The 24,149-nt window shown below is 47.2% G+C and overlaps 7 protein-coding genes across 7 annotated transcripts; 5 read left to right on the top strand and 2 right to left on the bottom strand.

The window, feature by feature from the left end:
- Window positions 1–654: 654 nt before the first annotated feature.
- N7500_003001 (putative protein phosphatase PP1 regulatory subunit Sds22) lies at window positions 655–2,181 on the top strand (the record flags this gene model as incomplete). Its single annotated transcript, XM_056674147.1, has 7 exons — window positions 655–790; window positions 861–892; window positions 967–1,038; window positions 1,187–1,483; window positions 1,547–1,621; window positions 1,679–2,081; window positions 2,165–2,181. The coding sequence occupies 7 exons, from the start codon at window positions 655–657 to the stop codon at window positions 2,179–2,181; spliced, it is 1,032 nt and encodes a 343-aa protein (XP_056534672.1).
- A 2,722-nt stretch (window positions 2,182–4,903) lies between these two features.
- Window positions 4,904–6,121, top strand: N7500_003000 (Cytochrome P450; the record flags this gene model as incomplete). Its single annotated transcript, XM_056674146.1, has 4 exons — window positions 4,904–5,485; window positions 5,555–5,872; window positions 5,940–6,051; window positions 6,105–6,121. The coding sequence occupies 4 exons, from the start codon at window positions 4,904–4,906 to the stop codon at window positions 6,119–6,121; spliced, it is 1,029 nt and encodes a 342-aa protein (XP_056534671.1).
- Window positions 6,122–6,126: 5 nt separating this feature from the next.
- On the top strand, window positions 6,127–6,536 carry N7500_002999 (Cytochrome P450; the record flags this gene model as incomplete). Its single annotated transcript, XM_056674145.1, is given in 2 exon segments — window positions 6,127–6,367; window positions 6,379–6,536. The coding sequence occupies 2 exon segments, from the start codon at window positions 6,127–6,129 to the stop codon at window positions 6,534–6,536; spliced, it is 399 nt and encodes a 132-aa protein (XP_056534670.1).
- Window positions 6,537–7,363: 827 nt separating this feature from the next.
- On the top strand, window positions 7,364–8,583 carry N7500_002998 (Monooxygenase FAD-binding; the record flags this gene model as incomplete). Its single annotated transcript, XM_056674144.1, has 5 exons — window positions 7,364–7,516; window positions 7,583–7,671; window positions 7,719–7,990; window positions 8,047–8,421; window positions 8,471–8,583. 5 exons carry the CDS (start codon window positions 7,364–7,366, stop codon window positions 8,581–8,583), a joined length of 1,002 nt encoding a protein of 333 aa, XP_056534669.1.
- An 892-nt stretch (window positions 8,584–9,475) lies between these two features.
- Window positions 9,476–12,511, bottom strand: N7500_002997 (non-ribosomal peptide synthetase; the record flags this gene model as incomplete). Its single annotated transcript, XM_056674143.1, has 1 exon — window positions 9,476–12,511. The coding sequence occupies one exon, from the start codon at window positions 12,509–12,511 to the stop codon at window positions 9,476–9,478; it is 3,036 nt and encodes a 1,011-aa protein (XP_056534668.1).
- A 968-nt stretch (window positions 12,512–13,479) lies between these two features.
- Window positions 13,480–15,009, top strand: N7500_002996 (FAD-binding oxidoreductase; the record flags this gene model as incomplete). The annotated part of the gene is made up of 3 exons (XM_056674142.1): window positions 13,480–13,620; window positions 13,676–14,831; window positions 14,888–15,009. 3 exons carry the CDS (start codon window positions 13,480–13,482, stop codon window positions 15,007–15,009), a joined length of 1,419 nt encoding a protein of 472 aa, XP_056534667.1.
- An 890-nt stretch (window positions 15,010–15,899) lies between these two features.
- On the bottom strand, window positions 15,900–23,781 carry N7500_002995 (type I polyketide synthase; the record flags this gene model as incomplete). The annotated part of the gene is made up of 10 exons (XM_056674141.1): window positions 15,900–16,730; window positions 16,790–17,110; window positions 17,166–19,333; window positions 19,381–21,765; window positions 21,823–22,883; window positions 22,941–23,274; window positions 23,332–23,389; window positions 23,448–23,534; window positions 23,583–23,662; window positions 23,727–23,781. 10 exons carry the CDS (start codon window positions 23,779–23,781, stop codon window positions 15,900–15,902), a joined length of 7,380 nt encoding a protein of 2,459 aa, XP_056534666.1.
- Between the last annotated feature and the right edge of the window lie 368 nt (window positions 23,782–24,149).

Below are 24,149 nucleotides of genomic sequence, written 5' to 3'. Positions count from 1 at the left end.
CAGGCGTCTCTTGGTTATCATATTCCCGCTGTATCCCCCCTATGTTTCTCCTTTCCAATTTCTGCTTTGCTACATGGCCTTACTGCCTCGATCTCAGCTCACCAAATACATGGGCATGCATTTCATTGTGTCCTCTTTTTGCTGGGGGTTCTGCCTGGCAGTGGTATACATCTCCATAGTGAGCAGTGTCTAATAATCCCCTTTATGCTGCTAAAGTTGGAGTGATTCTTTTATGCAATGTACATGATCACGGCTTTCGATGCTGTACATAGCCCCCGAGAAGAGGCATCCAGAAAACAAAATGGAGCAAGTTGTATTAGAGTAGAAATGTATTCGACCCCTTCATTATTGACATATTCGTTATTATCCATGATCTAGAAGTTATTATGTTAGTCAGTTGAAGTGCCTCGGGGCTATTCCGCATTCAGACCGCATTAAGACAATGATGTAGTCATCTGGACCTTCCCGAAACCAAGTTTTGAATTCTTTACTCTCACTGCAACCTCTTTGTTGCCTCTTTACTTCTTTCGAGCTCACCTTGATATTGCCTAAACCCATTGGCGATTATCGCCCGATAAAAACGAAAGCTCCCCGCAATCGCAATTCCCACCGCCCACCCCCAAACATCCCACATCTCTCACACTGGCTGAAATCATGAAGAATAAGGAGGGCTGGGATGGGAAGATGAGGATGGAGCCCAAGGCTGTTATTACAAACCCGGAGGCGCTGGAAGACTCAGATTACTCGGATCCGGATGCACCCCCAGTCGATGAGATTGAGGCTGATGAAGGTACGGTCGCTGGATTGAAAGCTCAGCGTCGAGCGGTCGTTCGCGAGTTGAGAAACTAACGACTGTTCAGATTTATTGGCAGATGAAGATGTCAATGCAGAGGTAGGCAGACAGCCCTGGACTTTCCGCTGATCGAGGCCCGCGCGACGTGATTGCTAATCGTTCGCCTGCTATAGGATATTGACCTCGTGCATTGCCGGATATCGTCAATTTCTGCTCTTAAATTAGAACGTTTCCCTAAGCTTCAGGTACATACCCCCAACAACCGTGGAATCCTCATGTGCCTCGTAGGGGAGAGGGGGCATATGGTACCACTTTTTCCTCAGCTAGCACAAAAGCGCGACGGCACGGCATCCCTTCATTTCACACAGATAGCTAACGCGCTGGAATATATAGCGACTATGCATGCGCCAGAATCAAATATCACGCATCAATTTCCCTCCAAATGTCGCCGCTAGTCTCACCGAACTCGACCTCTACGATAACCTCATTTCCCACATCAAGGGTTTGGAGGAGTTCCACAACTTGACGAGCTTGGATCTGAGCTTCAACAAGATCAAGCATATCAAGAATATCTCGCATCTGAAGAAGCTGACCGAGATTTTCTTTGTGCAAAACAAAATCTCCCGTATCGAAGGTCTGGAGGAATTGACCGGAATCAAGAACCTGGAGCTGGGCGCGAATAAGATTCGGGTTAGTACGATACAATACCTACATTTGAGGTGAGCAATATAAAGCTGACATGGGTCTGTTCAGGAAATTGAAAACCTGGAAACACTGACCGCGCTGGAAGAACTCTGGCTCGGGAAAAACAAGATCACCGAAATGAAGGTGCGCAAGCGTCACCCTGCATACCCTAACAAGTGACTTAATTTGACACCTTCACAGAACCTGGACAACCTCTCAAACCTTCGCATCATCTCCATTCAATCCAATCGCCTGACAAAAATCACGGGTCTCTCCGCGCTCCCCAAGCTTGAAGAACTTTACCTCTCTCACAATGCAGTAACCGACCTTTCAGGACTGGAATCCAACGAGTCACTGCGCATACTGGACTTTTCCAACAACCAGGTCTCCCATCTTGAACATCTTTCTTCACTAAAGAATCTTGAGGAGCTATGGGGTTCAAATAACCAGCTTTCTAGCTTCGAGGAAGTCGAACGCGAGCTCAAGGATAAGGAGAAACTGCAGACTGTTTACTTCGAGGGAAACCCGTTGCAATTGAATGGCCCAGCTGTTTACCGGAATAAGGTGCGCTTGGCGTTGCCGAATATCCAGCAAATTGATGCTAGTAAGTGTCTATCCCTCTTTATGCCCCTCTTGTAGTATATATATGGTTTCGGATATAGTGCTAATGTGATACTCCACTTATAGCATTTGTCAGAGTTTAGCAGACTGAAGGCAATACCTTGCTGTCTTCATTATACTGTGTCTACTTGACTAATGGCTCTGATGTCTTATGTTCGATGATCAAGCGTGGCGGGTTGGCTCTTTACACATATAATGTGGGGATCTATGAAACTGACGTTGAAAATGACTCCTTCCGAGGCTGGCCATGGCCAGTTCTTCATTCGTAACTTACCTACCTAGGTTTGAATCATTCGACATGAAGAGGTTGAAAAATATGTGCCTGGAGCTTCTGTTTGTAAACTTCAAGCATGGACAGAGAACAATAAGTCCTGGCAATAGACAGCTACGGCGACTTGGGCGGTCGTAGTGATCATGGCCGAAGCCCATGGCTGGAGTAAAGACTACTCAACGTCACGTTTCGCTACACGCCAGAACCAGATATACATCAGTGGTGAACATGAGTCCATTTGTAACACCGTGCATAAGGATACATGGTGAGGCCTACGCATAAGTCGATTCTCCTTTTGCTCTATTGCATGCCTAAAAGAAAATCTTGGTGTGGCAAAGCTTGCTCAGAGATATGTGTACGCGGCGTGCTCCCACAAAGCTATTTTACAGATTATTCCTTAGGATACGACGCATGATTCGCAATCCATTTGGATATATTCTCCCATCAAACAAAATGGGCAATCAGTGTTAATTCGTATGAAGAAGATGGTGCGAATTCGTAGGGTCAGTGACCTCATGAACTAATAAACGAACTACGCAGATTTCTTGGAAAAACCGAAAAGAAGATATGGAAGCTAAAGCACCAAACAAAAGTAGTATCTGAATCTTGATCATTTGATGGAAATGTTGCATGTACACCGATACCACCGAACATGGTGTTATGCTGGCTTCTGCAAGTTGTGCGCCTACATGTAGGGTTGCCCTCTATTGATTCAATTGAGTCTACAATTCATACATTTCTATGTCCTTCTTCCCTCAGTAACAGGCTCATCCATTCTCATGAGGAATGAGCCTCTTAACGAGTGAGTATAGGTGCAAAAGCAATCAGGCTCAACCAGATAGTGTAGTACATGTAAGCACGCTCGTGCTTTCGTGACCAACGGTCACTTTGCCCTTGCAGCAACAGATAGCACACCATCATACCCATCGCTATTATACCACAAGCAAAAGTAGTTGCCGCAGCAAAATTAGGGAAAGCAATAAATACACTCCATCCCATGATCATGTAAGCTGTGACTTTAGTTCCTCTAGAGATGCCGACAAGAATAGGCAGGGTTTTTCGACCAAGCTTTATATCCCCATCTATATCCGGAAAGTCGCTGATATGAATAGTGCTCAAGATGACCATAGAAAAGACTGCCAACCACTGGTAACTGGGTGAATCTAGTTCTTTCCAATCGAATAGATACAATTGAGTCAGAGGCTTAACAGCTGTGAGTGGGCTAATACGTCTGGAAGTCCGCAAAGCCACTAAATTTGCACCAAGGCCCATGATCGCGTAGGCTAACGCGCAGAAAACATTGCGTGCTAAAGCTGTCTCGTGGACATTCGTGTTGTTGTAAAGGAAACCAAAATATAAGAAAAGCCCTGCCAGCGCGCTGACCCCAAAGTAGTGAGAGTAGATGGCGCACAGTAAGATGGCAAAGTATCTGACGATTTGGGCACTGGAAAGTGTGACTCGGTTTGATGGGATTGGTCGCCATTCCTTATTGACTTGGTCCTCGATGATTGAGTAGCTGCGTGTTTGATTCTCGATGTTGAAGATGAAAAGATTGAGCCAACACCACACAAAGGAATTGGCGAGGGCGCAAAGAAAATCCAAAGTAAATACTTGTATATCAGAGGGACTAACAAGAGCTGCTAGCACACAGCACATTGTAGGTGCAATGATGGTCTTGAAGTCAGACTTGGTAAAAAGGAAGGCTGTGTAGAGATTGAATGGGATAGCCCAGAAGGCTTCAGAAAGAGATGCTCTCACATCCATTGAAGGCATTGAAGTAGATTGGTTTCGTCTGTACCTAAAGGATCTAGTTGTTTGAAGATAGGGGATAATGCAGTTTATATAGGGCGAGAGAAGTCTCTGAATTAGCTTAATCGCGGATTCAAACAATCTTACGTTGTGGTAGAGGTATATTTCGATCCGCACAGTGCATATCTCGAGGGATTTGGACTTTGATTCTTTTCAGATATACCGAGTTTCCAAGCACAATCCATCTGTTTCAATGGCTACACGATAGGCAAGGTATCGCTTAAGGAAAGCAACTTCGAAGTCGTTCACCGGCGCTCATAGAACATAGCGTATTTTGTGTTTCTAGTCAGCCTCACCCGCATGTGCATACATTGTGTTTCGCATTTGTGGCACATCTAAATGGTTATGTCACACGGCGAGAAGACAGCAGAGTGACCCAAGACGAGATGAGAAGAATCTCATGTATATCAATCAAAGATGCAATCGATAGCCAGGCTGGGAGTGTATGATAAGTACTCCACAAAAGCACCTCACAGGTTTTTTTTTTCCAATCTCCAACAATCCCTTTGTCAAGATGATTGTACCATGGCTTATAGCCGGCCTTTTGGGGCTCCAGTGCCTTCGTATGATCTATAGGCTATACTTCCATCCCCTTGCCCGGTTCCCGGGACCCAAGCTGGCTGCTGCTACGAACCTTTACGGCGCGTATTGGACGTTGATCAAAGGCGGCCAATACACTTTAAGACTCCCAGAACTTCATCAAAAATATGGTACGGACTTGTTGAATGCCATTTTTACTCACATCTCACCGATCATTTATAGGGCCAATCGTCCGAACCTATCCCAACGAGCTACATATCCACGACGTTGATGCTTATGATGAGGTTTTTAGCGTCGGCACAAAGTTTGACAAAGAGCGTCGATTCTACGATCATCCTCTTGGAGAAGGATCTCACTTCAATATGCCAGACCTCAAGTCTTCCAAGTCCCGACGAGAGATGTTTGCGCCATTTCTCTCTAAAGCAGCCGTTGCAAGAGGCGAACCTCTGATTCATGCCACCGTCATGAAATTCATTGAGATCTTGAGTGAATACGGCAATGATAACAGAGTAGTCAATCTCACAAGAGGCTATCACTCGCTTACCACAGACCTGATCATGAACTACGGATGGCAGAGAGCAATTGGGGCGCTCGATTTTCCGGATTTTGCATATCCACCTGTGGCTTATATGAATTATTTTCTTGTCTCTACAGTCCTTATCCGCACGTTTCACGGCTTTTTCAGGTCCTTTGTTGGCCTTGCCCTGCGATTTCCTGCTCTCGCAAAGTGGAATACAATGCTGGCTGCAGTGTTTCACCTACGCACTGTGAGTTGGCAAATAAACTGTTTGCGTTCTTCTTTCTTTTCTTTCTGCTGCTGATGTCTCTTTGTATAGCAAGCCCAAGGACTGGTTCTAGATACCCTCAATCGATCCAAGTTGACAGAGCAACAGCATCCGAGCATATTCGACCTGATTCTACAACCAGATGCAAAAACAAATCTACCAGTGCCATCTTTTGATGACCTCACGGCCGAGGCCTTAGTTTTCCTGGTTGGTGGCGAGGAGTCAACAGCAAATGCCCTGATTCATGGCACTTTTCATGTCTTGAATAACCCCGGAATTCAAAGAAGACTCCAGCAGGGGCTTTCAAATGCAATACTTGCCGACCAGCCAATGCCAACTGCAGACACACTTGAGAAGCTACCTTACCTAGTACGTAACTGAGCTTTTGTTCGAATCATATATGGGGCTTGAAAATGACCAATCGTGATGTTTCTAGAGAGCCGTTGTAAAAGAGTCGCTTCGCTTCTCTCATGGGGCCCCAGGACGACTCCCACGTCTTGTACCGCCATCTGGCGCCACGCTGTGCGGACAATATATACCCCCCCGGAGTATGCTCCTTTAGTTCGCGTACTATGTCAATCCACTGACTTCATGACTACAGACCGTGCTTTCGCTTAGCCAGTATGTTTACAACACTGATAGCTCAATATTTCCAGATCCGCATTCTTTTAAGCCTGATCGCTGGCTTGGTGATGACTTCAAGTACCTGGATCGCCATTTGGTATCCTTTTCCAGGGGCTCCAGGGGCTGTATCGGAATCAAGTAGGTCACAACATCTATGCCTATATGAATCTTCTGATTTTCTCAATGTACCATATGCTGGAACTTACACAAACGGTCAATCTCTAGCCTCGCGTATTCCGAGTTATATCTAGGCTTCGCATATATGTTTCGCTGTCTCGACATGCAGCTATACGAGACTACAACTGATGATATGAAATGGGGAGACTACTTTGCACCAATGACAAGAAAGAATTTGGAAGTGAAAGTTCTCTCAAGTACGCATTTATCTTTTGATAAAGCGATAACTTAGATAAATGGGTGATTGAGGGCCTTTGCCGGGCTAGGAAAGGAAATTTAAGCCCAGGACAGATTTTCGGCTTCAGGATGACTGACTTTTCATCAATGGTTGACTTCCGATTTTTCTTCGAGTGGAGTTGCTTCTACTTCTATGAGTAGGGTATTATATTAGAAGCTTAACAATAACAAAACAACTGGCTTACTCCGGTATGGAAGATCACCCAGAATGGGTATCTATCAGAAGAAGCAAGCCCCGAGATAAACTTGTAAATCGCATGGTCCTGTATCTCCCGCGCGTGATACGGGACTGGAGCCAAGATATTCTCGATTTGACAATGTATGAAAGTAGGCCGAGGGTGTAAGATCAAGAAGTGCTCGAAGCATCGTTTCCAGAACACTCTGTTGGATCCTTCATTTGCAAATTCATATAATTCTCACCACCAGAGCCTACCTCCTACACAAAGGGCTTATATTTCCGTCATTTAGCGCGAGAACCATGTCATTACACAGGATTGTATGTCCAACCTCGTATGCTCATCATTGCATAATATCAGGATACCCGATATGCTGTCCTACAAACCAGATGGCATACCAATCTTATCTTGTTCTATTGCATAACAAGGCCGACACACCCGTTTGATTCATCTGCATGGTGCATTACCTCATTGGGAATTCTTGCTATACTGCATTGTCCTGGCTATTGGTGTAAACGTAGAACGAGTGGCGACTAGCAACTAGGCGGCATTGCTTGAAGACAGTCCGGGAAGATGACTACTTAAGGAAGGGATTGCCGGCCATGGAAAAATCAATCTTATTCGATTCCTCACCTCCAGCACCAAGATGGCTGAAAAATTGCATCAATCGCATTTCAAAGTTATCATAGTCGGAGGATCGATTACAGGCTTGACGCTTGCCAATGCACTGTCTCGCATGAAGATTGACTTTCTCGTGCTTGAAACCCGGGATGTCATCTCACCGTGTCTTGGAGCTGCCGTATGTCTTATGAGTCACGGAACAAGAATCTTGGATCAAATGGGCATGTTGAATGATATAACTCAGTCGATGATACCAAATGGGACTCTTTATGCGTGGCAGGAGAATGGGAGGTTACTGAGCAAGTGTGATACACTCAATGTCGTTCAAGATCGGTGAGCTCAAGATAATTCCTGGGTAAATAGACTGCTGACTTGCATAGTCACGGATACCCAGCTGGATGGATCGACCGCGGACAGCTGCTTCAGATCCTTCTCAACCATATTTACGAGAAAGAAAAGATCCTACTGCGGAAGAGATTTGTCAAGGCTGAGCATTGTGCAGAGGGGATCATCGCACATTGCTCTGATGGCAGCTCATTCAAAGGTGATATCATCATCGGTGCTGATGGAGTCCACAGCTCAGTTCGGCAAGACATGTGGCAGCATATGAAAGATGATAGGTTAGAAGAGATTTTGGACACAGACGAGACAGGTATGTCTATACAGGAGAATGACCTCAAATGTTCGCTTTCTCATCAATGCCAATAGCAATGACAGCTGAATACTCGTGTGTGTATGGAGTATCCAAAGCCGTAGCTGGGATTGAAGATGGAGTAACACATCGCACGATGGGCAGGGGATTTAGCTTCTTGCTCACTCCTGGAACAAAAAATCACTTTTACTGGTATCTGACTGTCAAAATGGACAAACAGTATCGGAGTCCTCATATTCCGAGATACAACAAATCTGAAATAGAAGCACATATTAGCCGTTATCTGGAGCAAGAAGTGGCTCCTAATATCCGACTCAAGTCTATCTACGACAACACCACATATTGCCACTACGCTCCACTTGAAGAGGCAACATACGAGCACTGGACATGGAGGCAAGTTGTATGCCTTGGAGACTCAATCCACAAGGCGAGTACACGTTATCTAGAACTAATTAGAGACAACACTGATTCAATTGACAGACGACTCATACTTTGGGCCTTGGCGCCAATACTGCCATCGAAAATGCCGCGTCATTGGCAAACTGCCTGGCTTCTATGATGAAATCACAATCTGCTTCACCCCTCTCGGTTGAGGCTATTAATCTTGACTTGTCTTCCTGGGCTTCAGGCCGAAAGCTCCGGGCCAAAGCAATATGTATAAGCTCGAGTGCTCTCACCCGCTTTGAGACGCTTGCTACCTGGCGACACAGGATAATCACGCTGCATCTTCTTCCTCATTTGGGGGATGCTGTAGCCGATGTTCTTGGTTGTTTTATTGTGGGGTCCGAGGGCCTGGATTCCATTCCTGCGTCAACGAGGCCTTTCGAAACTGGTATGCCTTTCATAAATCTGGATAAGACGGCCACTGCATCTGAGAGGCAACATTTAGGCGTTACCGACACTCTGAGATCGAGACTTCAGTTAATCGCCTTGCATTGCCTGAGGAAAATTTGGGGTTGAAAGTTTGCTAGCGGCATACGCAAGGGGATTAAATGCCCGGCTATGTTCTGTTATGGGCTAGTGCAAATAGAGAGCAAAGCTGCATCCGCTGGATCAATTGGTTTGCAATCTGTAAAAGTTCCGGAATCAGTCAAACAGAAGTTATACATAGAAACGTCGCTTGCACAGAGTATGCTTTTTTCGCCTTTTTCTGCCGTCTTGAATAGACTAGAAAGAAGGAAAACTATCTTAAAGATATCTAATAAAGACCGGGAAGCCCACCCAGAAAGCTATTGAAAAGACTGCTGAAAAGACCACTAAAAAGCCCTATAAGAAAGACATCATAGGGCCACTTCTGCGGCCGTCTACACTTGCCAATTATAAACCACTTTGGGCCTCATATTGCGTGTTTAGCTTGCCGGGCTGGAGTCAGCGTCAATCTGGTTTGAATAAATACCTCAAGACCTTGTAACTGCCAGGAAATGTCCCCTTCATTACTTCTGGCAAGAAAGTGAAGCTGAAAGCGTAGGCCGAAGTTGATTTCGGTTACAATTTTCCATTCCTGCAGAGAGAATGGTGACCCCTGCTCACCCAAAAGTCGATACATCGTTGCAGTAACTCAGGATCCAAAGGAACATATTTGATGTCCGGCCGATCTTCCAACGCTTGGACAAAATTTTGGGTATCATAGACTGGTGGATGTATGCTTGTCTGCAATCGAGTCAAGTCCCCCAGAACTGGTTCCTGCAGCATTGGTAGCAACGGCTCCAATGGACTCCCCGGATAATTCTGAATTGCTTCTAGCCATTCCTGGTATGGGACTTGCTTGACTGGATATCCAGCTTGATTAAGCAAGCTGCATGTCTCTTCTATAGTCACTGACTGTACCACGTCCGGGGGGACGAGATGGTATGACCGACCGAGACACTCAGCCTTTGATGCAATATGTAAAATGGCCGAGCAGACAAAGTCCACCGTCACATATTCTAAACGCTGGTGAGGAAGATGAGGAAATTGGCCGCTCTGAATCGACCCCATGATCAGCCGTGCAAAGAAATCATCTGCATTTCCATAGCCTCGTGAACTATCCCCAATCACGAACCCTGGTCGATAGATGATCGCGGGTAAGCCACGGTCCCGCGCCCTCTGAACCATTTCATCCGCCACCCACTTGGTCTGCGAGTATCCCATGTCGTAACGAAGTGATTCCAGATGTGGTGTGAGCGGGCCATCTTCGAAGACTCTCTTCGTTTTGTTCACAAGGCCAGTTACATTCCACGTGCCAACTGAGGAAATATAATGTATTGCCTTGCGTCGGCCCAATGTGGTGAGTCGGATAACATTTCGTGTGCCAACCACATTTGGCTCATAAAGAGCCTCGTACGGCTCGCACCAGTTCACTCGCGCACCATTGTGAAAGATTACGCTGGCCCAGTTGCTGAGCCAGGAGAATTTGTCATCCCCTAGACCTAGAGTGGCATCTGTGAGGTCTCCGTCAAGAGCGATAATCTTTTGAGTTATCTCCAGCCTGCCATCCCAAAGGTCATATTTTTCCAATGCTTTCTGAATGCGGTCATTTGCCGTAAAATTCCCTTGGCTTCGGGCTAGGCAGGCAACTTTCTTAACACTAGGCAAGGACAGAAGTCGATGGAGTAAGTATGCGCCTAGGAATCCAGTAGCTCCTGTGATGAAAACTCGTCCTTCGTCAGCAGATTGCCAATCTGGAGGAGAAACTAAATCATCCACTAGACGGGAATCTTGTGCCCATCGTGTTGTCTGGGCAACATCAGCGCTGTCGTTGTCAGGGCTTTGCAGGAGAGTTGTAAGACTTTCCACGGTAGGGTAGGCATGTACTTGTGCCAGCGTCACTGGTTTCCCGCTGTGCTGCCTGATCTTCCCTACTAGCTGGGCAGCCTGTAGCGAGCTGACACCCAGAGAGAATATATTCTTCTTGGGGTCAAGGTGTGATACATTCAGCAAACCTTGGAGATGCGATTGGAGCCAGTCAATTTCGCCTTCCACTCGTGAAGGCTGCTGGTCCTCAGATTTCTCCTGCTTTGTTGCCTTGTGTGAATCAGGAACCAGAGCATTTCTATCAATCTTTCCGGTAGATGAAAGAGGAAATTCCCTGAGACTTTGAATCGAACTAGGGACCATATAATAAGGCAACCTTTCTTTTGCCCAATTGATAATTGCGGACACCTGGACTTGAGTTTGGCATTCGGCGGGAACTATGAAGGCCAACAAAGCCTCTGAGTCCTCCTGCTTGTGTTGGATGACAACACACGATCCCACTTGGGGGTGCCTCTCTAGCGTACGCTCGATATCACCCAACTCCACTCGATACCCGGAACATTTCACCTGTCTGTCTGCTCGACCAATATACTCCAGCCGACCGGATGAGTCTTCCCATTGGGCCAAGTCCCCAGTACGGTACAGACGGATGGATGCCCCGGCCTTCTCCCCTAGTGTGGTAGAATCGACGTGTATAAATTGCCTCGTACTCTCAATAGATCTGTTCAGATATCCCGGTGATACCTGAGGTCCGGCAACACAAATCTCCCCGGTTTGATGTGTACCAGTAACAAGCCTGAGGTGTTCGTCTAGCAGATAAATTTTGGAGTCTCCGAAAACTCGCCCGATGCTGATGCGAGGACGATGTGTCTCCTCTAGATCGACACGACATACTGTTACAAATATGGTTGCCTCCGTGGGGCCGTATGCATTCCACATGTTTGCTGGTGGGCCGTTTATGAGAACTTTTCTCATTGCATTTTTATTCACAGGCTCGCCTCCCACAAAGAGGTGACGCAGACCACGAAATGCGATGGGTGCATTCAGGGCAATAACATTGAAAAGGGCCGTTGGTATAATCATCAATGTAACCTTTTGGTTGTCTAGAAAATCAGTGAGAGCAAACGGATCTGTGACGATCAGTTTTGGGATTTGAATGACTGCCGCCCCAGCAAGTAGCGACGACCAAACCTCCAAGATGGCGAAATCGAATCCTGGATTGACGAACATAGCCATGCGGTCAGATGAGTTGAATGTAGCTGGCTTGAAGTCCATAACGTGGAGAATACTGCAGGCTAGGACCGGAACGGGTTTTGGCTGGCCCGTGGAGCCGGAGGTGAAGAATATATGGCTGCGATGGGTTTTCAAACGTCCCGCACGTACACGAGGAGGGCCTGTTTTCCTTATAGTGATATTTGGCGCGCTTGCTTCTTCCACTCGAATGACTTCGAAGTCTGACACTCGATCCATCAGGGCCTCGCTGGTGATGACCAAGCGAGAATTGATATCTCGCAGCATGTTCATCAGGCGGAGAGAAGGCATGGAGGGATCGATGGGAGCACATGTCCCTCCAGCTCGGAGGACAGCAACTTGTGATAGGATCTGTTGATAACTAGACCCAAGCAAGATACAAACAGGCTCCCCAAGCTCGATTGACCTTTCATGCAGTTTCTCAACCAGTATATCAGCTCGTGCAAGTAGCTCTTGGTAACTGATGGTGGTATTGCCATCGATCACTGCAATTGCATTGGGAGAAGCGATTGCACGTTGGACAAGGCGTTGTTCCATTTTGTTGAATGCTAGTCGAAGTAGCTGATGATAAGTTTGTTCGAAACAAAGATATGACAGAACCTGATGGTCTGATAATGGATAGACTTGCTGTTGGAAAGTCTTGCTCCAAGAAAACACAGCAGAGCACCAGACATTTTATAAGATATAGTGTTTCTCCTGACGTCTTTGTTTTTTTTCTAGCAAGATGAAGCATAGCCCACTAAGACTAATCTACGTCAGACTTCAGGGTGTTATGTTGCCCGGGGCGGCGAATAGGCGTCTACTGACTATTGCCACTCATGTCTAATCAAACTGATCAGGTCTTTGATGTTACTAATTTCTTCGCCATTCATTGCCTTTTTGGCCTTGCCACGCCGACCTTTCTGAACGTCTTGTGCGATGTAACTTGAATTGAATCTCCGTCGGATATCATAGAGGCGAATTGTAGTCTACGACGTTATATGCACCGAGACTCACATTAGGTAGTTCATTATGTAAATTCAGGCATGTACCTACCTAGGTAGGTATTAGTGGACTTGTTAGACTTTATTCCAAAAAGTACAAGGCATCGGAATATCTCTGATCAGACTGTTTAGTTCTTCGGTGTTACTCGGCCCTTCGTCATCCATTGCCTTTTTGTTTGGGGTACGTCGCAATGAAATTGTATGTATATTATTTATCACGTTAGGATTCATAGAGAAATACTATTGGGAGCCCCGTTTGCACTAGTTAACCCTCTTCGCCGACAGCACGAGGCTAGTTGATATACTAAACTTAAGGGTTGCATATCTTTTCCGTTCCGAGGCAAACTCAAGTCAGATCAGTGCGTTGAACACTCGTCACTTGGTCAAACCGGATGGTTGGTGTAGTGAAATAAAATTGGAAGCAATGTGAAGCAATGTGTCTATAAATACAAGGGAGATAACAGCATTTATCTACAAACAGGTCTTTTCCATATTGCCTGGCCGACTTGTGCTCTGCAAAGCATGATGGCCTCGAAAATATCGCAAGAACAGATACAGATGCTGAGATATGAAGTCAAACAGCCAAACTCCGTTTTTTATCCAGGCTCTAAAGAGTATGAAAAGAGTCTGGAAAGATGGTCAGCAATTGGACGTCAACGAGCGGTAAACCCCCCCTGCACCACGCGGGATACTGAACTTGGACTGACATGTCACATAGGGAGTTGCTATACGCCCAAAGACCGTCGAGGATCTTGCATCCACTGTGCGTTTTGCCATGGACAACCAACTGGATTTGGCAGTCAAGGGCGGAGGACATTCCACAGATACCTCCTCCTCGAGTGACGGGGGCATTTTGATCGATCTTGGCAGCATGAGACAAGTCAGTGTCAACCCTATCGACTCGACTGTCACCGCACAGGGTGGCGCACTGTGGAAGGATGTGAACGATACTGCCGCTATGCTTGACCTGGCCGTAGTTGGCGGCACAGCCAGCCAAACGGGCGTTGGGGGAGTCAGTATGCGCGGCGGATATGGATACCTAACACCAAAGTATGGGCTAGTCCTTGACAATCTTCTTTCTGCAAAAGTGGTCACTGCCGACGGACAGGTCCTAAGTGCATCAGCAAATGAGCACCCTGACCTGTTCTGGGCGATTCGGGGCGCTGGAGCGAATGTCGGAGTGGCAGCGGAATTGAGATTCCAGGCACACACCCAGCCCAACATGGTTTGGTGTGGTACCATGACGTTCATGCCTGACAAAGTGAATGAAGTTGTTGAGGCACTCAACGGCGCCCTTCTTCATCCACACGGGAACGCGGCAGCGCAATGTGTATTTGCCCTATCACCTGATAGTAAAGCCCCGGTTGTCACGACTGTGCTTTTTTTCAATGGCCCCGAGGAGGAAGGGAGGATACATTTTGCGGGTCTTGCAGACTTGGAATGTATCAGCATGAATATGGAAATGAGGCCATACGCAAAGGCCAACACCCTGCTCGACGACGCAGTGCCACCCGGCGGAAGGAAAAAGATCATTGGTGTGAAGGTTGCTCCACCTATGAGGCCTGATTTTGCTTCGCAATTGTTGATGCAAATTGGTCGCAAACTCGCCGCAGTGCCAGAATTGGCCAATAGCTGTCTCGAGATTGATTATTTTGATCTCTCCAAGGTCTATGGTGTTTCTATTACCGAGACTGCCTTCCCAAGTCGTACAATGACTCTTAATGGGGCCCTCATTCTCCAGTGGACTGATCTGAGTAAGGATGAGGACTATATAGCATGGGGGGTCAAAATCCAGAATATGTGTGAGAATGAGCTACGGCAAGCTGGTTTCAAACCAGATCAACTGGTGTCGACCTTCTTCGGTTACACTGACGGTGAGTCCCAGAGGGAGAATACATAGCTTGAGGAATACGCACTAAATCTGCCGTAGGGGATAATATGACACCAGAAGATATGTTCGGTGTTAATGCCGATGCCTTGCTCAAGGTGAAAAGACAATATGACCCTGACAACGTTTTCAACAAATTGAACCCCCTTGGGCATTTTGGCTAGTATAATTCATTTCTTCTCAGGAAGTCGGATCAATCATCATCAGTGTTGTACGGCATGGCTTTTTCTTCTGCGGATGTTGGGGGATGGCGATTTGCATAGGGGGTGGCAGAAGTTAGCCAGTTGGCGCTGGGCCCCGCGGCACCAGCACCTTCATCTCAGCATTTGGGAGGATCAACTATGTTCAATCTTTATAGCATGAGTATTTGCTATACATTCTTTAATCAACCAAGATAAATTACCATTGTGAAAATTATGTGTTCGAGTCCACGGACTAGATGAGGTCATCAAAATGATACAATATGATGTTGTTGAAGCCGTGAAACTAGCGCTGCGCAAAGCCTACAAATGGGCCTGGGGTCCAGGCCCATAGCCCAACCGGCAGTGGGCTATCGGCTACCTGCGGGGCCCAACCCAACTCCCATTCAAGGGGATCAACTAGGAAGTGGTAATCATTGTATTCTAGCCCTCCTACTTATCGAAAAGACTTTAAAGTTGAAATATATGATTGCAATCACTATATAAGTATATTATGCAGATTTAAATAAAATCCAACCAGTGGAAGTTGAGAAAAAAATGTTGATATACACGTTGATATCAGATGTAGTGTGTCCTAGATCTACGTAGAAGCACGAACACTTTCTTAGTGAAACTTCACAATGCATCACTTTTCCTCGTGTTTTTGAATGTGGTTAATATGCTCAACTATTCATTCACAGTATATAAATCATACCAATAGATTATAGGCAGGTATGTGACTATTGGGATTATTCAACATGCTGTCTCTGATTCACCTTTTGTCATTTGACCACATGGGACTTCGGGGAGCGGATCCGGGATTTTTTCAATTCATATTTAACGGAAACCACACGACGGCAACTCGTAGAATAGAATCAGGCCCCTACGGCTACCCGATACCGTTGAGTGATAGTGTTGGACAACTCCACAAAAGAAGCACTGCTCATGAGCTCTGGTAGGCTCAGACTCGCCTTCATTTCACGTGCAATCCAATTGCGGATTTCACTGGCGACCAATGAATCCACTCCATACGTACTAGGAGGACTCGAGGGTACAATGTCATCCGGGTGTAACGACAAGACCGAGACGAACTTCCCCACAATGGCCTCGTATATGATAGATCGGTCTTCCTCGGCAGACTGACTGTTGGACAACAGCTGCCCTAGCGGTATAACTGGTTTGTCATCGATGCTATCGATGCCCTGTTCTCCCACGAGATCAGGATGCCGGCAATGGATGAATCGACTATCCGCAAACCAGAAAGGAACACGCAATGGGGACGGCAGTAAGCAAGTATAGCATTCAGCATCCCAGCTGGGATCATATTGTCCACTGATCACTGTATCCAGAATGTTGTTGACATCCATCTCGGTGAGACCCTCATCGCCCCAGTCTTTGTCGATGACTTGCTGTCGACTTCTCTGCTCGGAAATACCTCCAACTTTGATCACCGGTCCCAAGTCGACGGAAATGCCAGGGAGGCCTTGAGCCTTCCGCATTCGTGCCAGTGAGCCCAAATAGGTTGTAGCAGCACCGTAGGCAGCGTGGATTGGAGTCCCAACAGTACCAGTAATGGAAGAGATGATGATGAAAAACCTGAGACTCTGGGAATCACTGAAACACTGATGTAAGTTCCATGCACCCTGGACCCTGGGACTGACTACTGCGCAATAATCTTCAAACGGCATGGTCTCGAACAACATAGTCTAGAGCGCAGGATTTAGTATGTGGCAAATCTGGGAGAAGCAAAGTCAGATTTACTCACTCTAAGCACCGCATCACTGTGAATGACACCTCGTATAGGCGGAAGAATCTTTGAACTCTCCTGGATAACATGTTCTAGGCTGTTGGCATCCGCAAAATCACCTTGATATATCGCCAGTCGTATTCCTTTCATTCGCATCTCCGACTCCAGCTCGCGCACTTTGGGGGATTCTGACCCGCTGCGAGTCATGATGATGATGTTTTTAGCACCTCTGCGGCCCATCCACCGGATTATGCTGCGTCCAATACTGTCACCGCCATCCATGACAAGGTAGGACTCATCAGGCGTGAACAACGGCACACATGACTCATCTTTGATCGCCTATTCTCGCAAATCAGCATTTGACCATTCAAGTTCGCATTGAAAAGGGCTTTACCAATACTGGCCCTGGGGATGAAAGGTCAATGACTAGCTTCCCGATCGAATCACCCTGACTAAGATGGTTGAAGGCATCTTCTATCGCTCCAACGGGGTAGCACTTGGGTGACATAGCCGGCTCAATCATCCCAGTGGTGTACCACTCAATCCCCCGGGTCAAAATATCGTGCAACAGCTCAGGTTTGGTCTTCATCAGGGCCTCCAGGTTTATCGAAAGAAAAGAGGCACCTATGTTGAACGGCTTCATAGAAAGATGGTTTTCATCCGAAGTACCTGCGAGGGCAAGATTCACAAATCTCCCATGCAGTGCCATGCACTTCCACGATACATGCAACGCTTCGTTGGACTGGGTATTCACGACGACATCATATCCCCTCCCTGTTGTTGCATTCATCAGATCTTCATACGATGAGACCTGATCCGCGCAGAAGATGTGATCGAATGGAATCTGGAAATAGTCTGCGATTGCTTCTTTCTTCTCGACAGATACGACCGTCGCATACACCTTAGCTCCAATAGACTGCGCAATTCTTACGGCCATCTGGCCGACACCTCCAGCAGCTTGGTGAATGAGGATGGTTTCGTCTTGCTTGAGGTGACCAACCGTTACCAGGGAGTAGTAGGCTGTGACAAAGGCCATTGGGATAGCTGCCGCAGTTGTATATGTCATTTCATCGGGAATCTTGACCACCTGGACCGAAGGACATCGTACAACGGATGCGTATGTACCTCTTGTCAAGGCACAAACACGATCGCCAACGCCTAGGTCCTGGACCCCAAGCCCGATCGCTGTTATTACACCGCTGCATTCATAGCCAAGGTCTTCATTAACATTGCTGTTGGTAACTAGGACGTCTTGAAAGCTGACACCACTAGCCTTAACCTCAATTTCAACATCCAAGTCATTGATGGCCGGTAGGGGTAGACCATTATCAACAAATATAAAGCCTTTGGAAGCCTCTGTTGATTGTACTCGCATCTTGAGTACATGTCCACCATCCAAGCCGGCTTGGGATCTCGGTGCAAATTGCTCCCGAGTGTCGGTAATCAACTGGTTCATTCCAGCGTCCGGCTTGTATCGTGGAATATGAATTATCCCGTTCCTTTCAGAGAGTTCGAGCTCTGCCAGAGGTGTGTCGGCTTTGATAAATGAGTGTGAAAAGACGCGGTGAATCATGGCAGCAGCTTCGGCAGTTGGGAGCTGGTTCTTAAGATCTAGATCCAATACCACAAGCTTCAGGTGGTGATTTTCCTCCCGGATACTTCTGGCGAGCCCCAAGGTCATGCTAGGCCGAGGGTTTACAGACTCCTGGTTGGCTCCTGCTACCACCCACAGACTTCTGTCCGCCTCGCCAATGCGCTGGAGGCCCCAATACTGAGGCTTGTTGATACTGTGCAGGAGCGGAGCATTGAAGTCTTCCAGTACGATCCAGCTCTTCAAAATATTGTGCTCGGTGGCGATGGCCTCGAGTGTCATGACACGTACGGTAATTCCTAGGGATTCTGTTAGGCTGGTCTTGAGCGCTTCGGCAAGGCCCCCTGAAGAACCACTCGTGACAATGGTAAGATCATCGCTTGGGCTCCACTGGTCGGATGCTGTGGCCGAGCTCACAATCAAGGAGTTTTCTTGCTCGAGGGTGTTGGGGTAATCTTGAAGCTCTGCCTGAATACCAGAGAAACCGGCTGATTTTAAAACTCTGTCCCAAGTCATGGGCGAAAGGGTCGGTCCATTTTGGCGGAATTCCTCCTCCCCAAGCCACCAGCCGGGTAATGACGTGAAGGGGAAAAGCGTGAGGTCTGGCCTTGTGATTTCCAACAAAAGTAGCTTACCGCCGGGTTTGAGAAGAGAGCGAACATTCTTCATTGTGTTTGACATATTGACCGTTGCGTGTAAGACATTCACCGCGATGATCAGATCGTAGCTCTCTTCTATCAAGCCTTGTTCTTCGGGTGAGGTTTCGATATTCAAAATGCGGAACTCCAACATATGCTTCCATGCCTGGAGCTTGAGCTTGGATTTTTCAAAAAACCCGGCACTCACATCAGTGAAAACATAGGATTCAAAAATTGGGTGACCACTTGCTGCTGAATCACTGAGAGCTTGTAAAATAGGCAACGTCGCCCCCCTGTTCCAGCCCCAATCTCCAAGATGCGCAAGTTCGGATTCTGGTGAGCCAAGGAAACAACGATTGATGCTGCTGCGGGATACAGACGATTTTTCAGGGGCTCCAAGTTCTCGTAGTAGCTCGTGAGTAAATCGTCTTCTAGCAACAGACTAAGAGGCTCCACTTCTTCGCGAACGACCTGGACGAGGTTTTCGCCCATCCGACAAAGTAACTTTCCAACAGGCCCTGACTGGCGTGCGTTTTGTATAAGATCTTGGCCCTGTTGTTCGTCTAAAGTATTCTCCCATAGCTCTTGGTCTTTCTCTTTCATCCAGCGGTACATGTTCACGTATCGTGATCCACCATAATCCCCCAGCTGCTCCAGCGCCTTGTGCATGTAGTACAATGAAACATTCTTGAGTAGTCTGATACGTGATTTTTCGTCAGCAGCGCCATTGCTGGGCACTTCAAAAGCGCGACGCATCTCATTAGGCGAGAGAATGTCAACCCAGGGCATCCATTCGAGCTTGTGACAGAAGTCAGTCATGGCCGAGGAAATTTCTGGCAAAGGTTGTCCCCGACATTGAAGACCGTTGATTGAGATAAAAGTTCCACCAATATGCTGTGCAAATATGGAAAATACTGGATCATCTGGAGATGTGTTCGAAATGGTCCCACCGATGGCGAGATCTTTGCCTGCTGCCAGGGTGGTTAGAGGTCGGACCTCAATTTCCTCGATATAGCGGGGTATGTAGAGTTTGTCCAGTCCTCCAGGCTGGGAGTGCAAAAGCACTAAGGCTGTCTGCATGAGAATATTGACTGTTGCTGGATGCAACACATACGCACTCTCGCACATAGAAGGCATGTTCGTGGCGGTCTCTGGAATCCTCATTTTTGCAATAGCTTTGCATCCAGTGGCTTTTATATCAAACAGGCCCAAAAGTGAGGCACCATACTCAACACCCGTGTTCTTGACTGCTGTATAGAAGTTGGTGTTATCCAGTTCGACTCCGGCAAAGTCGTCCGGCGAAATTTGGTCACTTTTGACCCTAATTTGAGACTTGTCTGAAACGGAAATTTTGCCTCTGCAACGTTCTTCAAACTCCAAGTCTCCGGTGCATGAAAATATGGCAAATTCGTACCATTTTGTTGACGGAGTTTGTGGGCCAGTGATACACGGTCGAAGTGACAAGGTCACATCATACTCGACCATCTCAGAGAGTATCAACGGGTGCTTGACCAACACCTCTCGAAGAATGTATGATTTGCCCTCGGTCTTCCCCTGGAGCAGGTGATATTGCGATACAGCCTCGATGGCCATTGAAATGTAGCCAGCCATGGGGAAGACCACTTCCGACTGCACACGATGATCGCGAAGCCATGGCAGGTCATCCAAGCGAATGATGCTCCTCCACCGAGGCTCCAAATTGTTGAAATCTGTAGCAAATGAGCCCAGTAAATCATTATAAGGCACCTTGTTTGTCCGATAAAACTTGTTGATTCGCGATTCATGCCAGTATTCTTCCTCATGTTTCCACGGGTAAGATGGAAGATCCCCCAACACAGCAAACTGCTTGGATACATTTTGACTGTTGTCAAAATTGACTTTCTGGAGGTCGATGGGTAATCCCTTCGAAAACAGTGAGGCAGCCAGTTCATGCATGGTATGGATCCCATTCTTGCCTCTGACCAGTGTTGGGAAGTATCCAACATCTTGGTCCCTTGCAATACTTTTCAGCATATGAGAGACAGGGCCTTTGAGGGCTGCGTGGGGACCAACTTCCACGAGAATGTCTATTGCCCGTTTCTCTCCGTTAATTGACTCAGTATAGCGACACATAGCCGAGAGAGAGTCCGAAAAAAGAACTTTTCCAGTCAGGTTGCTCGTCCAGTAACGGTTGTCAAAGGTTGGCTTTCCAAGTAGGCTACCCTTGGTTGAAGAGAAGAACTTCACTGAACTCTCGACGCAATCGATCTCGGACAGGGCTGCGAGATAGCTTTCAGCAACGAGCTCCATGTGACTCGAGTGATAGGCAACATCAACGCTCAAGATACGGTTGAAAATATTCTGTGCATTGCACAAGGCATGAAGCTCCTCGATTGCGGTGCGGTCGCCAGATACCGTAAAGCTGGAGGTACTGTTCTTGCACGCAATGGTGGCCAAGCCACACACCAGGGAGGCCAGTAGGGGCTGTAACACAGCCTCGCTGCATCCCACAGCAATCATTGACCCGTTTACGTTCGGGAATTGCTTTTTTATCTCCACTGCTGCCATTCCACGATGATATGCCACCTTGATGCATGTGGCAGCAGATAGGTGGCCGGCTGCATAGCCAGCGGCTATTTCGCCGCTAGAATGGCCGACCACAGCGGTAATATCCAATCCCCATGAACGCAACAGGTCTACCAAAGCAATTTGTATGACGCAGCAGGCGACTTGACTGATCTGCGCAACACCGAGTTGAGAGTCTTCTGCGCTTCTGAATAGTTCATCTACAGACAGTCAGCGTACCGCTCGGGATATTCTATGACAGTTATTTATGTTCTCACATTGCAGCTCCCAGGTAGCCCCTAGCTCCTGAAGTATAACTTGCGATTTCTGGAGGGATTTCTGAAAGACGGGGTAAGAGACAAGCTCTTGCCCCATCTGTGGCCAGTGGGCACCTTGGCCGGTGAAGACTAGACCCACCAATGGCCGCTTAGTCGAACGTGTTGGTGTCAAAGACTCCGCATTCAGCTTCTCGATAAGCTGAGTATGACTGTTTGCCGTAATGACAGTCTTCCAAGGTAGCAGAGATCTTCGCGCTGAGAGGGTGAAAGCAAGGTCCTCCATGATGGTCTGGTTGAATAATGGGGGATGCTTTCGCACATAAGTCGACAACTGGCTCAGCTGAACTCGATTTGAGTATTCGGAGTTGGCCGAGAGGGCAAAAATATACGAGCACTTGGACGGTTTCTGGCTAGGTCTCGGTGGTGCTTGCTCAAAGATACCATGCGAGTTAGAGCCCCCGATACCAAAATTGTTAATGGATGCCCTACGAGCCCCTGATTTGGGCCAGGGCTGTATCTCAGTGAGCACTTGAAGGTTGTTCTCCTCCAGATGTAGTTTGGGATTCGGATTGGTAAAGTTCGTGTTAGGCAACAACATCCCTTTTTCAAGCATCATGGCAGTCTTGATAACCGATGCTAGGCCACTAACCCCCTCTAAATGGCCAAAGTTTGACTTTGCTGATCCGATAAATGCTGGCTCCAAGCTGGCGCTCTGTTTGCCGAAGATATTGGCAATGGCACCCACCTCAATTGGATCACCAACGGCAGTTCCGGTTCCATGAGCCTCCACATACCTAGTCTGGGATGGGTCGAGGCCACAGGAGGCGTACACGGATCGAATTAAGCTCTCTTGGGCCTCACCACTTGGCACAGTGAGTCCAGCATTTGTCCGGCCATCCTGATTGACACCAGTGTTTTTGATGACAGTGTAGATATGGTCGCCTGCTTCAAGAGCCGCGCTGAGAGGTTTGAGCACCAAGGATGCTGCTCCCTCTCCTCTACCGAAACCCCCCGTAGCCCGGTCGTCGAACGCGTAACACTTCCCTTCCGGCGAAAGAAGCCTGTCCACTAAGGTTAGTGTAAACTAGATGTAAAGGAAAGTCAGAAAGTGGACTGACTGGGATAATGAGTATATAATGGTGCTCTGGGGATATATATTCAGGTGTGCAGCGGTCACGATGGCATAAGGGGCATCTCCCGAACGAAGAGTCTGACAGGCCAAGTGGATGGCAGTCAAACCTGAAGAGCAAGCGGTATCTACAGTAATGCTAGGGCCACGAAAGTCGAAGAAATGGGACACTCGGTTTGCAATCATGCAGGGGTCACATCCGGTCATTGCAAAGGTAGGCGCAGTCTCAGGGTCCCTTGTGATACCGTGCAAGTAGTCCGAGAATGAGTTAGCCGCAAAGACTGCAACATTCTTGCCAGCCATTTCCTCCATTGGAAAGCCGCCTGTTTTAAATTTGGTCAGCGGGTTGCAACACAACAAATCACAGGAGCTTCGCCCACCATTCTCCAACGCTTCGTAGGTAATCTCAAGGAGAAACCGTTGCTGTGGATCCATAGCCTATTATGGAGCAATAAATTTGTTAAATCGGCAAAAGAAAGCTCTCAGTCACACTCACCTTGGCTTCGTTGGCTGTAATGCGGAAAAATGGAGCATCAAAATGGGCAAGGTTGTGTCTCAAGTAATAGCCTCCTTTGTTGTTGATCTAACCATCTGGTCAGACCCACGAGCTTTTGATTGAGAATGAATATACTCGCTTTTCCTTTCCGTTCAGAATTCTTGTTCCAAAAGGCCGCATTCTCAAAACGTCCGTCAGGGTTCTCAGTCCAGGCACTTTTTCCATGAGCACAGAAGTTCCAAAACTCTCCCAAATTAGAAATTGCCGGAGGGAGCCTACATGCCATTCCAACGATGGCGATAGGCTCCGCTCTGGTGTGGTTGATTGATTCCATTGCGCATAAATAGTGAAGTCTGAAGTCCAAGCCAGGAGCAGAATAGGGAAAGACAGCACTATATATACCTGCCTACCTACATAAATCATCATACATTGACAATTTCAAATGTAGTTTTCATGTGCTAACCGAAGTGCTTTGTCACTTTCCAAACGTATTTATCAATATGTATATCAACCGTTTCTTCATTTCCGGTTCCATACCTTCAGAGCGTTAATTCCAAGTCCTGTCATAGTCCATATCTTGTTGTATAATCCCAAAATTTTGTAGCAGGATAAGTTCTTCATGCTACATGCTGATCCCAACCTTGTTTCTAATACCGTATGTAATCGACTACATGTATTCGACATCCTATTCGACTCCTACCA

The sequence above is a fragment of the Penicillium coprophilum genome (assembly GCF_028826855.1).
Source record: "Penicillium coprophilum strain IBT 35676 chromosome Unknown utg000002l_segment0_segment1, whole genome shotgun sequence".
NCBI lineage: Eukaryota > Fungi > Ascomycota > Eurotiomycetes > Eurotiales > Aspergillaceae > Penicillium > Penicillium coprophilum.
The sequence above is the reverse complement of the archived record's forward strand: the minus strand, read 5'-3'. Positions and strand labels throughout refer to the sequence as shown.